This window comes from Enhydra lutris, unplaced genomic scaffold (genome assembly GCF_002288905.1).
Source record: "Enhydra lutris kenyoni isolate GAN:26980312 unplaced genomic scaffold, ASM228890v2 scaffoldscaffold10, whole genome shotgun sequence".
In the NCBI taxonomy this organism is placed as follows: Eukaryota; Metazoa; Chordata; class Mammalia; order Carnivora; family Mustelidae; genus Enhydra; species Enhydra lutris.
In genome coordinates this window covers 32,636,161-32,650,562 of record NW_019154094.1, presented here as the reverse complement: position 1 = coordinate 32,650,562, position 14,402 = coordinate 32,636,161, and the positions used below count along the sequence as shown (strand labels likewise).

Below are 14,402 nucleotides of genomic sequence, written 5' to 3'. Positions count from 1 at the left end.
ATTTTATTTATTTATTTGACAGACAGAGATCACAAGTAGGCAGAGAGGCAGGCAGAGAGAGAGGCGGAAGCAGGCTCCCTGCCGAGCAGAGAGCCCGATGCGGGGCTTGATCCCAGGTCCCTGGGATCATGACCTGAGCTGAAGGCAGAGGTTTTAACCCACTGAGCCACCCAGGCGCCCCTCTAGTCCCACTTATTGACAAGACTGTCTTTCCCACTGAATTTCAGTGGTGCCCTTGTTTTCCAATCAATTTCTACAAAAAATAATCTTCCTGGGATTTTGATTGGGATTGCAGTTAAGCATGTGTTCCATTTACTTACCCCCATAATCTCAGCAATATGAGACTTCCAATTCTATAACATGGTATATTACTTGATTGATATATATATCTTTAATTTCTCTTCTTGAATATATATATATATATATATATATTTTTTTTTTTTTTAATTTTATTTATTTATTTGACAGACAGAGATCACAAGTAGGCAGAGAGGCAGGCAGAGAGAGAGGAGGAAGCAGGCTCCCTGCCGAGCAGAGAGCCCGACGTGGGGCTCGATCCCAGGACTCTGAGATCATGACCTGAGCCGAAGGCAGAGGCTTTAACCCACTGAGCCACCCAGGCGCCCCCACCATAATTTTCTTTTCGAACAAGTTTTTACTCCCTAAATAGACTGTAAAGTTAAGTTTTTTGAGGCGTGTGATATAGGAGTTTTAAGACCATCTAAAGTCAGCTTGCCTTTTTTGTGTTCTCGCTCCCCCTTTTTGGGTGTGGTATATTGGAAGCACTTGCTTGATTTTCTTGTAAAATTTACATGTAAATGGGGATAGTGGTAATAATAACAACATTGGTTGGTTTGGGAATTAAATTTTAAAATCTAATGAGAGCCCCCAAAATGGTAACTATCACTCTTGATTTCTTTGTATTCTCTAAGAATATCTACAACTCATAGGTACTTAGTAAATATGCTTTCTGACTTTATTTATTCTTAAGTCCTTAGCCTTTTCTTTGTAGGTCTACGAGTATATTTATTAATATTATTAGTAAATTCAGCAAACCAATATGAAGCCACTTAGCCAAATAACCTCTTTGCTTGAAAATAAAAATAAAAATAGGTATAAGCAAACTGCTTATTTGGCCAATCGACTTTCTGTTAGTTTGCTGACACCATATAAAGCAGCAGAAGAACTGAAGAGATACATTTAAATCAGTCTTACCAGGGTTAAGACTTGAGTATACAGAGCAAACCTTAATCTTCTTTTGTACAATTCCATTCATGAAAGTGAAGGATTAACAAGGCCATGATGAAAACTTTGAAAGTTATTATGTGGATATGGACCCTGTTGGGGGTGGAGAGGGCATTCCTAATTAAGTGATTCACAGAAAATACAGCAATTATGCCTGTAGTATTTTCTTAGCTCCAGACAAATAACAGTGTTTCTTTGGTGTCCTGAACTGAGTTACATGAAGCACAGTGTCTTTAAATTTATATGTGCAATGGGAGGTGGGTAAGGCAGGAAGAGTAAAGACGAAAACCTACATGAAGGGGCATCACCAACTGGCAGCACAAATACATTCAATTTTGCTATGTCTTGTCAGAAAACACATTTCTCTTGGTGCCTAGGGGAAAGCAGCCATGCATGGGTGCCCTTAGGTTGCCCCTTTCACACCATTCTCAACAAATGAGATGAACATCTATTTTAAACACATTAAATAATAATAAAGAAATGCTTCCCTAGAACTGATTAATCAAACATGATTTGGGATCATTACACAACTAACTGAAAGGGTTTACCTCGCAAAGAATTGTTTAGAAGTCCAACCGGCAGATTAAAATGGACTCAAACACCTTTTAATTTACATGGAAATAAAAACATCGCTGATGACAGTGTCTGATTTTTTTTTTTTCAATTTCTGGTTTTGACAATTGTATTTTATGCCTAATGTATAATTAACTGGTGTGAACAGCCAATGTTTCAAAGTTAAGTCCTTGGTTCAACTGTCCTAAACTCCAAAGCAGAAACCAAGCATCAGATATTCAGACCTTAAAATTCATCAAAATGTGACTCCTTGTTCAATACGCCCAAATAATTTAAGCTCCAGCTTTCTAGTGGCTGACACACAACACAAACACAGATTCTGGGTGACTGAATTGTGACACAAATTAGGAGACAGCAGATAAGAGCAGTTGCTAAATAACATAATTATTTGGTGTCATGATGTGTCTTTATTCCGATGGCATGCCAGAGTGCGCTGTTAGGCTGATTCCCATGAAATGTTAAGGAAATGTGATTTAACATTAGCAAAACAGCATCAGATGGAAAGCTTAGCTAAATTAATCCAGTGTAAGAGGCCTAAGAGGAGTATTTAGCTGTTCAGTAGAGGAAGGGAAGGAAAGATAAAGGAAAGTGTCTCCATTTGCTGCAGTATTTTGGGATGCTGGAGAAAACACAAAAGGGAATTAATACAGATTTATATGCTAACATGCCTTACAACCCAAGCAAATCAAAAGAAAAGATGGGAAATTATAAAGCTGACAAAGGACAAAAAAATTTGTAACGTAGGACTTAAGAGACTTTTTTTTTTTTTTTTTTTTTTAAGTAGGCTCCTAAAATAACTACAGGAGAACCAATTGAAAACACAATGGGAGAGAGAGCTGTTTAGAAAGGAATGGAGAAGTTCAAACATTGTCAGAACTTTTGGCTACACTTCCATTACACTTATGATGATGAGACTATTGTGTGATTTTGTGAGACTTTGAAAGTTTGCAAATGTAATGTTGTATCTGCAGCATACTTTGAGATAGACAAGATTCAAATACAGCCCTGTGACCTTAAACCTGACCTATCCCTGAAGTCCTTGGTTTCCCTCAGGCATTAAAAAAAAAAAAAAAAAAAAAAGTAAGGGACTTGGGCTGGAACATTTATGATTATCACCCCTTTTCATTCTAGCTCTGTCCTTTGTATATTTCAGAATATGGTGTATCTGGGAAATGCTTTCCCCTGCCATCTTGAATATGGTTTTGGTGATGAATGTGAGCGGAGTTTCCAGTTCTGGATCCCTTTTGGCTACTGAATTATTATATTCTTCAAAGTCTACAGAACTAAGCTTGGCTGCAAATGGGATACCAACTTGGATGTGACTCTTTTTTAACTTTAATGATTTCTTCTTCCCAATTATAATACATAATTTCATACCTAGATCAAGTCTTTCATGGAGCTTAGCGAATTTACCCTTATTTATTAAATTTGCATATCTATGTCTATATGTAACCAAAAATTATATTGTATGTTTCATTAAAAATCCAATCTGTCATTTGAATATTGTAGGTGTAGGAAGCTAAGCCACTAAGAGGACTGATTTATTTTATTATTGTGAATTAAGACTCCATCTATCAGCACTATGACAAAATATAGACTTATCCTATACTTTTTATTGATGTAAAAGTAGAATATGACTGTATATACCACTGTTTTGGGAAGAGTTGTAGTTTAAGCAACAACAACAAAAATGAACAAATAATGTGTATGGCATGATGGTCTGCTTTTAGCTCCACAGCTGGGAACTACATGACTTTGGAAAACTCAACTAAAGGCTTACATTGTGGTGTTGAAGATTACACAGAGCTTTGGAGTCAGAGCCTCCTGGAATGGAATGCATTTCTGCTGCTCACTAGCTGTGTGATTATAGGTGTGATGTTTGACTTTGCTAAGCCTTAGTTTTAACCACCTAAAAATACCAATAAATTTAATACTCCCTTCATAGGCATCTTGTAAAAAGTAAATGAAATGATGTATCTGAGATCTTAAAACACTATTCATCCATGACTGGTCCTATAAGTTGATATTATTACTATGATTATGATTATTATTTGATGAGATTCAGGGTCAACAATGAGAAGGACAGATTTCTGACTGTATTGGGTAATTTAATCTAAGATAGAAAGAAAGAAAATGTGTATAATTAAGTGTCTAAGCATCCGTAAGCTGTCAGAGAATCCACCATTGGATGGCTCACAAAATGATTTGTGTCTGTCCTTAGAGGAATCGTATCCTGCACTGAGGAAGGCAGGTACCTATCCACACCTTTCACCTGGCATCATGTATGACAATGACTATGCAGTAAGACAGCCCACATAAAAACCAGGTCTTCCCACCTCTGTTTTATAGGAAAAATTCCTACATACCCTGCAAGTGCCAGCTGAGTTACCTCCAACCTGCTGAAGGCTTTCTGAACTCCTGTAGCGGAGTCAGTCCTCCCCATCTTCTATTTGTGATGACACACGCCCCACTGCACTGGTGCTGTTGACCCGTCTGCTTCCCCCACGAGACTCGGAGCTCATTCACATTTATAAACCCAGAATTTTTTCACAAGGCCTGTCAAATTGGTTTGCAACTGTGCTTATAAATAAATGAATAGCTTGACAAGTCACACTTGAGAATCAGATTTGTCACTCCAAATCAGCAATTCTCTAACTGTGCTCTCAGGAGATCTAGGGCGTTCTTGGGGCACACCAAGGGCTGTTGGGAGGAAGCCAGCTGGTGGAGGCAGGGGAAGTGGGCGGGGCATGGAGGGGGGCTCTGGTTTTCCCTCTAGGACAGGAGCCAGACTGGTTCAGTTTTAGCCTGTTTTATGAAATGGGCTCTAGCATAAATTTCATTTGGAAGCGAAACAAAAACACAAACATCCCCCTGGACCCCAAACACGATTCTACTGTGGGGAAAAAAAGAACAAAAGATAAAGGAAAATGGGAAATAATATCCAGTGACTAAAAAAATGCTCCAACAAGCCTGACTCTTCACTGTGAAGATATCAACAAGACAGACTTTTACACAAGTGGTTTGGTTTTTGCGTCTTCAACTGGATCATAATTTCTATAAGATAGCAATTCTATCCCTCCTATTTATTTCTATTGGTTTGTTTTCCATATGCGCATCAGCGTCTGTGAGGGGATGAGGGTGTAACACAGACCTGTGGAGCAAATGTTTTCTTTCTAAGCTAGGAGCATTGTACTTTAAGCAGATCAAGTAATCAGATCTCTCCTCAAAAGTCAAACTAGAACAAAAGGTCATTTGTATAAATTGCACTAATAACTGACCTTTTCTGTCTACAAAATTATTGCTGTTGAATATTTATGTAAACTTTGGAAGATATAAATGTCACTCAGAAATTAGAAGCAAACACTAAAGTAAGTAGATATTATTCCAAGGAACTGGAGTCATATTTTCAAAAAGTAGCTGAACCGAGGACTCATATCTCCTTGGCCGTGAGATAAGATGAAGAATCAAGCATTTTAATATAGGAAGCGAAGTTCTGGGGGGAAAGGAGATAAAATGATGTTTCTATTTTTCAAATAATGTGTTTGTATCAAATCGGTATTTTTCTAAGGGATATTCAAAAATCTCGGCTTCTCTTGAGAGCAGAGGGCGTGAACTTATATTAAAAATGCAGATTTCTTGGGGTGCCTAGGTGGCTCAGTGGGTTAAGCCTCTGCCTTCAGCTCAGGTCATGATCTCAGGGTCCTGGGATCGAGCCCCGCGTCGGGATCTCTGCTCAGCAGGGAGCCTGCTTCCTCCTCTCTCTCTGCCTGCCTTACTGCCTGCTTGTGATCTCTGTCAAATAAATAAAATCTTTAAAAAAAAATGCAGATTCCTCAGCCCTGCTTCCTACCTACTGACTGAAAATCTTGGACATAGCTCTGAGAGCTGCATTTTTCACAAGGATCTTATGCATGATCAAGTTTGAAGCCTACTGATACAGACTACTAATTCATAGCAACTCCATAATGAAGCTTATGAATTTCTCGTTTTAAGATACACTGAGTACAAGAATATAAAATGCCATTTATTTGTGAACTTTTTCACTTTGTCATATTTGCCCTTGGTTTAAAGCTACAGGATGTTATTACCCATCATTAAAATACTTTAAATAGAGAACTACAGCAATAACAGTCTAACCCAAGGCGGTAGTGTAAAAGAGCACACACCCAGCTGGGCAGGCTGAATTTAAGGGCAGGCTTTACATCTTTAATGAACCTCAGCTTTTTCTGACCATGGCAGGCAGGTGGTTTTGCACGCATTGTGTTAAAGGGTCACTGCTCCAGATCAGTGGAGGCCAGTGGGGATAAAGAAAGGAGGATTGGATGGCAAGGGGGAAAAAATGAGGGCAAGACTGACAGGGGCACACAGGATTTCAGCTTGTTAAATCTTTGCGTGACAGAGACAAGAATATCAGATGGCTCTTGACATCTTCAGCATGTATTCCCTTGGAAAGGCTCACCTTAACAAGGCTCTCAGGAGTTGAGTATGAACAATTTAAAATTTTATTACAAAGAGGCAGCACAGAAGGGAGATTGTAATAAGCCTGGCATTATGCAGACTGTCATTCCTCCTTAAACATGGGAACATATGGTTTATTTGCCTATTTGATGCTCATGCTACCTGATGTACTAAGCACTATTACATTAAGTAGTTGGTGATACAAAATAAAATTAGGTTTATTTGCTTGTTCCATTAGGAAGCTTTGCAAGGAGGAGGAAGAGATGGAGAAGTCTGCTTGCTGGATGCTATGTTCTGGTTAAAGTTGCACTGAATAGACTTGTGGAGGGGATGTTTTTTAAGGTTGAGCACTTGGGGGTAAAGGTAAAAGGAAAAGGAACAGTGGTGAATTAGAAAGCAGACAGTGAAAGATACATAGAGAAGAGTCAAACAGGAAGGGAACATCATATAACTGGCTCCCTTATATTCAGTCAGATGGACCCCCATTAGCTGATGCCCCACAAGGTAAGATGGTCATGAAAAGTCTCCAAGGAGAAAGAGGAATTGGAGCAAAGTGTTGGGCAATGGGCTACTCAACCAAAGGAGCTCCTATGTCTAGCTCATTAGCAAAAAGTGGAAAGAAGACAAACTAATTTTTATTCTGCTCATCTTCTGTGTCACTCTGCTAAGCGTTTTCAAATAGGCCCTCCCAAGGGTACATTTTTACTCATGAAGAGAATAAAGATCAAATGACTTGCTCAGTAACCATCAATTCTTTCTTGGCACAGAGAACACCCCGTTCCTCTCTTTCATCCTTCTTTGTCTTCTTTTCTCTCTCATCTCTTCTTCCTCTCTCCACTGATTCACTGCCATCTTTCAACTCCCCTTGCTCTCCCCCAGCCCTTTCCCACAGCTAACTATTGTGTTCAGGAGCGAGGTCTCAAGGTGCTGGAGTGGCATGCACATGGTGGGCCTGCTAAATTTTTGGCTAGAAGGCAAAAGTACTGATAAGCACCACTACTAGATTCCATGCTATCTGAGGGGTTCATATGCTCCCATAAAGTACATGTATTGTGCCAAGGGTCCAGGGTCATACAGGGTTTAACAGTATCATTACTAAGGGATAAAGCACACAAGATTCATGGATTTGAGAAGGTCTGTTTGTAACTCTGCACCTCTCCCCACCGTGTCTCTCTCTCTCTCTGTCTCTGCAACCCCAACTGGATAGAGGTAATAGAATTGGTCCTAGGGTACTCAGCAGTTCTTTTATATCAAATTGGGGAAATATGATCACATTTGGAGAACAAATGCCAAGAGATGGAACCTCTACTTTTCAGCTTGATATTTAGTGAATTAGAAAGCATCTTTGTATTTACCTCTTTGAGACTACTAAGGTAAAAGTGGTAGAAACATAACCATATGCAACTATGTGACAACCATGTTCCTCAGAAATGTGTCTGCATATGAAAAGAAGTAGCCGGTGATGGGTATTAAGGAGGGCACGGATTGCATGGAGCGCTGGGTGTTATATGCAAACAATGAATCATGGAACACTACATCAAAAACTAATGATGTACTGTATGGTGACTAACATAACACAATAAAAAAAAAGAAAGGAAAGAAAAGAAGTATACTTTAACTTGGAGATATATAAAGTATCTGATATACTGCTTGACATATAGAAGGTGCTTAAAATGGTTATTTTCATTACTAATGACCACTTGTCTGATATATAACTGGATTTTATTTTATTTTGTTTTGCTTTATTTTATTTTATCTTGGGACATGAGAAATGTGGTGGATGTTTTCTTTTCTTTTTCTTTTCTGACAGATGAGGAAGAAAAGTGGTAGATTACTTATTAATTCAGCTATCTTTCATTAATAGGAAAAACACTCTCTTTATTTTTATTGCTCAGAGACTGTGCACTCTGACAAAATCTCAGGTGATTTAGGCATTGTATTTAATGCTGCCCATCAGGGGACAACTTTGAGCTGTCTGTCCAGTGGGTTAACATTTCCTACTAAATTCAGGAGGTGAGCCCTGAACAGGCAGCCAGCAGTCACAGAGCACAAGGAGATAAATCTAGGCCTTTGATTGCTGTCAGTTCACTTGCTAAGTGGATCCACAAGGAAAAAAAAGAAGTGATTAATCAAACTTAGCAGATGTGGAATTGATTCCCTCAGTCGCCCAGAATTGCCTTACAGAAATAAGCTTAATCTGTATTCATCTTGACTTTCTGTGGTCAAGTTTGTGGTTTTTACCTTGGCTGAAGAGGTAAAAATGTGTAACTGGGACTTACATAAAGATTAGGATCACAGGGGCGCCTGGGTGGCTCAGTGGGTTAAAGCCCCTGCCTTTGGCTCAGGTCATGATCCCAGGGTCCTGGGATGGAGCCTTGTGTCGGGCTCTCTGCTCAGCGGGGAGCCTGCTTCCCCACCCCCCCCCACCCCTGCCTGCCTCACTGCCTACTTGTGATCTCTGTCTGTCAAATAAATAAATAAAATCTTAAAAAAAAAAAAAAAAGATTAGGATCACAGCAATAAAGGCAGCCAATGGCAAGAGAGTATACAGATCACCCAGCCTTTCCACACATACTGTCTTTTCAGTGTCATACAACCATATGGGAGAGACAGGTACTATTTTCCCCGTTTTTCAAGTGATTTAACTGAGGACTACTGAGGTTAAAGGACTTGCTAGAAGTTACCAACTATATGAGAAGTAGGGTTGGGACTTGAACCCAGATCCTCTGACTCCCAATAACTAAAAAAAAAAAAACATTTTCTTATGGAAGGAGAATATGTGTCACATTTTTGACTAGCTTAACATTTTACTCACAATACCTAGTTTAGTATTTGGAACATAAAAGGTGTTCATTAAATATTCATAGAATGAATGAGCACATCATGGGCCTATTAATTATTAAGTAAGTTTTGTCTTAAGTCAGATAGATACAAACAAAGCAAAGTAAATTTTAACCATCATTGATTTAGCAACACAGAAAATATTTATTGAATGTCAGTTATATCCCAGGTTGGAGCTAGGTGCTGGGCCTGTGATGGTGAAGGAGAGTGGGGCCCACTATGCTGTCTTGCTACAGTTCAGCTGCCAGGGCTCTCTAACCTGTGAATCCATCCAATCAGATCATTTTGGCTGTTTTGACAATTTACAGCAATTACAATTGTCTGGCTCAATCACTTGGTCACCTGAGGAAATCGGTGAAATATATATAAAATTATAACTGTGATAGGAGCTGCAATTTTAACCTGGCACACTAATGTTTTACATTGATTTCTGATATATAATCTCTATGCTGGCAGTTACTGCATGGGGATCATGTTTAAATAAATCCAGAAAACAGCGACCTCAAAAGAAAAAAACAAACAAAAAAAACCCCCCAAAACCAAGATTATGCTGGTGGTTTTATCCAAAGTCAGGTCACTCATCAGTGATAGAACTGGGATCAAAATCCCTGTTTTCTAACTCCCAAGTCAGGGCTCTTTGCAATACACCCCCGTTTTCTCCATAGGAACATACCTTTGCTACTATAGATGCTATTGCTAAATAACTTGTAGTACCAAAAGAATGAGGTGGATGTCATAAGACCATACATTGCCAGCAGGAAACCAGGCAGCCTTTGGACTCTGTAATGCTATCCACCTATTTTTAGTTGTAGGAAAACTTTTCTCCTTGGACAGCCTGCCATGAATACAGGCACTTACAAAGACAGAAATCACAAAACAGTCAAGACTTCAATTGTTGCACGCAGACCCATTAGAAACATGTTAATTTCTCTCAGAATTGTTGCTTGACTTGAATTACCAATACATGAAATCAGGTTAAACCATGTGAAAACAGCTCTTCAAAAAATAAAGAATCAAGTACGTTCTCCATTATCTGTTGAGTGGAAAAAATCTGGCAAGAGAGATGGGCAACTTGGCATAGAGTCCAAGCTTTATCATTTACTACCTAGGTGATGTATGCTGTCTCAATCCATGTAAGAGTGGAGGAAATTGTCAAAATATATATATTGCCACTATTTTTTTTATAAGTAGGTAATACAGTAAGATTACTTTGAATAGGCTTCTTTTAGAGTCCTTTCAACCATCTCTAGGTAGTTACGCTTTATTGAAAGCAAGAGGTAGTGACAATGAAATCTCAACGTAGACAGGACCATATAGAAGTTTTATAACAGAAAGTAAAAATGGGCATTTTCCCACATGGGTATTTCCAAGGTCAAGAACTAAAAATGATTCCTACTTGGAATCATTGTAAATATTTAACTGGTTTCCATTTGTGACTCTTTAAATCTTTCTATGTGTACAACTGTGTCATGTTTTAACAAGATATGAGAGGGTAGGAATTACATTTATTTTTCTGCTTAAGTGAAATAAGCAGTGTGGCATTTAAAAATGTATATTGGGGGAAATTGAAAGGGGAGGTGAACCATGAGAGACTATGGACTCTGAAAGGGGCGGGGGGTGGGAGGTTGGGGGAACCAGGTGGTGGGTATTAGAGAGGGCACGGATTGCATGGAGCCCTGGGTGTGGTGCAAAAATAATGAATACTGTTATGCTGAAAATAAAAAAAAATGTATATTGGGACTCAACGTTCTGTCTTTGAGTTTAGGACCTGGTTCTATAAAATTCCTTCTTTCTTTCCTCTCCTAGCTCCCTCCTTTCTTTCCTTCTTTTCTTTTTATCACAACTCTAATTTTTACCTTCAATGTCTTTGGAAATCACTACGATTAGATGACAAAAAAGCCATTAAGTCAACACAAACTGAAGCCCAGGTGCTGCATTTCCCAGTAAGCAGCATGAAACCATGCACTTAATGAAACCATCAGGTCAGAAGGCAATAGAAGAGCGGACAGGACAGAAATCATGCAGAGACACAAAGTCTCACCGAACTGGCTGTGTGACCTTTGCAAATTACTGCTTAAGGTAATCTATAACTGGCAGAGATATACGTCTGTAATTACCATGTACTTTGGGGCTTAACTTTATTTTTCTTTCCAATTTTTTAAGATGCATGTTCAGGAGATAATTTTGTTTGTTTGTTTATTTTCTTTTGTTGAGACCTGTAATGAAGTCCTATAGCAGTGAGAGAACAGAATTACAGAAGAAGCATCTGTGAATAGAAATCGCACAGATCACTCCTTTAATTATAGTGAGACAATGCTTAATCTGATATGCTGTGAGTGACTATTCACATGCTAAAAAAAGATCCCAAATTCATTCTACGTGGAGCAAAGCAAAACATGAACCTGAAAAGCCATTTTAAAAGCAGTTTTCCTCGTAATCTACAAAGCTTTTTTCCTCTTTTTCGTGTTTTATTCCAATCCTCTTCCCTCACTTTCTCCTCCCCACATATACTGTGTTTGAGTTTTTAAAGGTTATAGAAAGTAAACAGCAGTCTTTCCTGCTTAGTTGTGGACCTTCAGTCACTTTAGGAAACAAAGTAATCAATTTATCTCAACTCTCAGTACAGACCGCTGTTTGATCCTGTGTTATCTCTTGAGTTGTCCGGTTCTACCACAGTGTGTTCAAGCCTCAATTAGATTTCAGCAATCAAAGAGGAAACATCTAAGAGGAATCCACAACCAAAGCTCTTGAGAATGCTTGCAATGATCTCCTGGCCTGTCTGCACTGAGGAAGGAGCCCAGTCAGGGCCAGGGCAACAGATTTCCCTTCATCTGTCCTTTCTCCTTAGCTCTGAAGCTTCTGTTCTTCTGTCTCAAGGTGTCTCCTCTAGAAGAGCTGGTGACGCCTTACATATTCAAACTTTTTTTTTTAACACATTCATTGATTCCACGGATATTTTTGAGTTTGGGTTCTATGCCGAAGGCATACGGCATGCGCAGATAAATTTGACAAAATCCCTGTCCTGGGAAAAGCTTCAGTGTAAAGCTATAGAGGCCACTGGAGACAGAAGACAGTAAGGGAAGAGAGTGCCCTAGAAAGGTCTTTCTTTTGTGTATCTTGTCATGTCAGGAGAGGGTCTCCGAGGCACTAGATATAACTCTGATAGCACTCTATACAACCAGCACCATTTGTTTTAACCTCCTTTTCTCTCTCCCTTAACCATAAAAGCAGTCCTAGATCAGAAATAACAAGATGATGTCCCTGCATCCAGCCTTTGGGCATTTTTACTGGCTCAGAAAATTCAATGCCAACACCCCGGTTTCTAGTTTTTCTTGAAATGTTTGAAGTTCTACAACCCTGTCTGAAGTTCTACCCTTCCACAAAACAACGTGTGCCTGAATTTGGAGTGACTATGTAGTTTTGGTGCAGAACTCACTCTCCTGGCCATTACAGCCTTGTCTTGTAAGACTGGCAGACTGCCATTTCTCATCACACTTCAGCTGTCCCTTCTTTTACCTGGCCTGTCTTGTTTGTTTATGCTACCTTCCTGGTCAGGGACACATGGGAGTTAATGGTACATATAATGCCGGCAAAGAGCTCACTGAAACTTTTTCACATCTTCAGCACAATGGCTCATTCCACTGCGCATCTGACCACACAGTAGCACACGTGGATCATTACAATAGAGCTCAACTACCCACTAGTCATCTCTAGGTGTACAAGGTACTACAGTACAACTCAATGAAATATATTCTAAGTAGAGAAAAACACCTGTTTTGCTCTACCTAAACTCTCCTAGAAAACATGCCAGTGCTGATCCAGGATTTCTCAATCACATCCAGAATAGATGGAAACCTCTCTTCTTTCTCTACAGGAACCTCTCTACATTTTTTTCATGTGGTGAATTCATTTTGTCATGGGGCGAACACCTGTGTGACTATTTAAAAACCACAACACCAGGTGTGTGAATATAAGTGTCTCTCTCTTTTGTGTAATGCTCTTCTCACTGATTTCTCAGCAGGCTGGGTCAGGAAAAATCTTCAAGCTGAATATAGAAAAAGGTCTTAAAGGATTTTTAAAAATATATTACAAGTGCATGCACTAAATATATTGTAACAAAATTATACAAATAGGCCTTCAGTTTATAAAGTTCTTTAGTTTTTGCTACCATGTGAAAATGTTTAGTATCTGTGAGTACCCAGTTTTAAGTTTATCATAAGGGAGAGAATTTTAGAAGACTTAGATTTGCAAGACACTGTACCACAAAATAGTACAAAATATAACACAAAAGAGCTTTATTTACCTTTTGCTTTGTCTCAGGCTCTCCATTCCTCTTTTCCAGGAGATAGTTGCCCTAGGAAAGGCATTTGGCTTGCATTCGATAGTAATATCCCCACCAACTTGAACAACTGAATTTTTTTTAATGGGATTTTTAGAGAAATCAGGAGCTGAGGCTAAAAACAAAATTAAAAACAAAATTGTTGAGTTACGTCCTTAATTAACATGTGGTAATGTGATGTGGTATACGAGACAAAATTTAATATTTGTACCCAGAACTCTCAAGCTATTTTGCTCACACTGTTCTAGGGCCAGTTACCAACTTGGCATTTTGGAGTTCTATTTTCATTTGAAAAATGAAGATGACAACAGACATCACCTCAGAAATTTACTGTGGAGATTAAATGATATAATATCTGTGAAGAAGCATAGCATACTGTCTGGCACAGAATATGTATTCAATAAATGTAATCTATTTTTGTTTTGGTGCAAGTCATTGGCATTAACAAAAGCCAGTTGGACTGAGGGAAGAAGCGAGTTACAAAGAGTCACATTCTTAAGAGTGTTTATAGTAAAGAGGGTGAAGACGGTTCTGAAGAGCAAGAAGGGGGATCTAAACCCTGATTAGGGGGCGCCTGGGTGGCTCAGTGGGTTAAGCCACTGCCTTCGGCTCAGGTCATGATCTCAGGGTCCTGGGATCGAGTCCCGCATCGGGCTCTCTGCTCAGCAGGGAGCCTGCTTCCCTCTCTCTCTCTCTCTCTCTGCCTGCCTCTCCGTCTACTTGTGATCTCTCTCTGTCAAGTAAATAAATAAAATCTTTAAAAAAATAAAAAAAAAAAATAAACCCTGATTAGGGAAATCACCAAATCTATTCCAGTCAAAGTAATTATCTTAAATATGAAATATAGAACAGCAATGAATTAAATCAGGAATACTCTTTCACTATGTCAGATTTCTTCAGGCAAGCCTTTAGCCAGCAAAATGGAAATACTCTGCCTTCTGTAGAA

The 14,402-nt window shown here is 39.0% G+C and overlaps 1 protein-coding gene across 4 annotated transcripts in view; it reads right to left on the bottom strand.

The window, feature by feature from the left end:
• Nucleotides 1-14,402, bottom strand: part of LOC111144105 (contactin 6) — a 303,309-nt gene that overhangs the window by 56,631 nt on the left and 232,276 nt on the right. For all 4 annotated transcript variants that reach the window (XM_022498236.1, XM_022498237.1, XM_022498240.1 and 1 more), the window contains one exon: nt 13,421-13,571. In XM_022498236.1, coding sequence (XP_022353944.1) covers nt 13,421-13,571 — 151 coding nt within the window. The remainder of the gene's footprint in view (nt 1-13,420; nt 13,572-14,402) is intronic.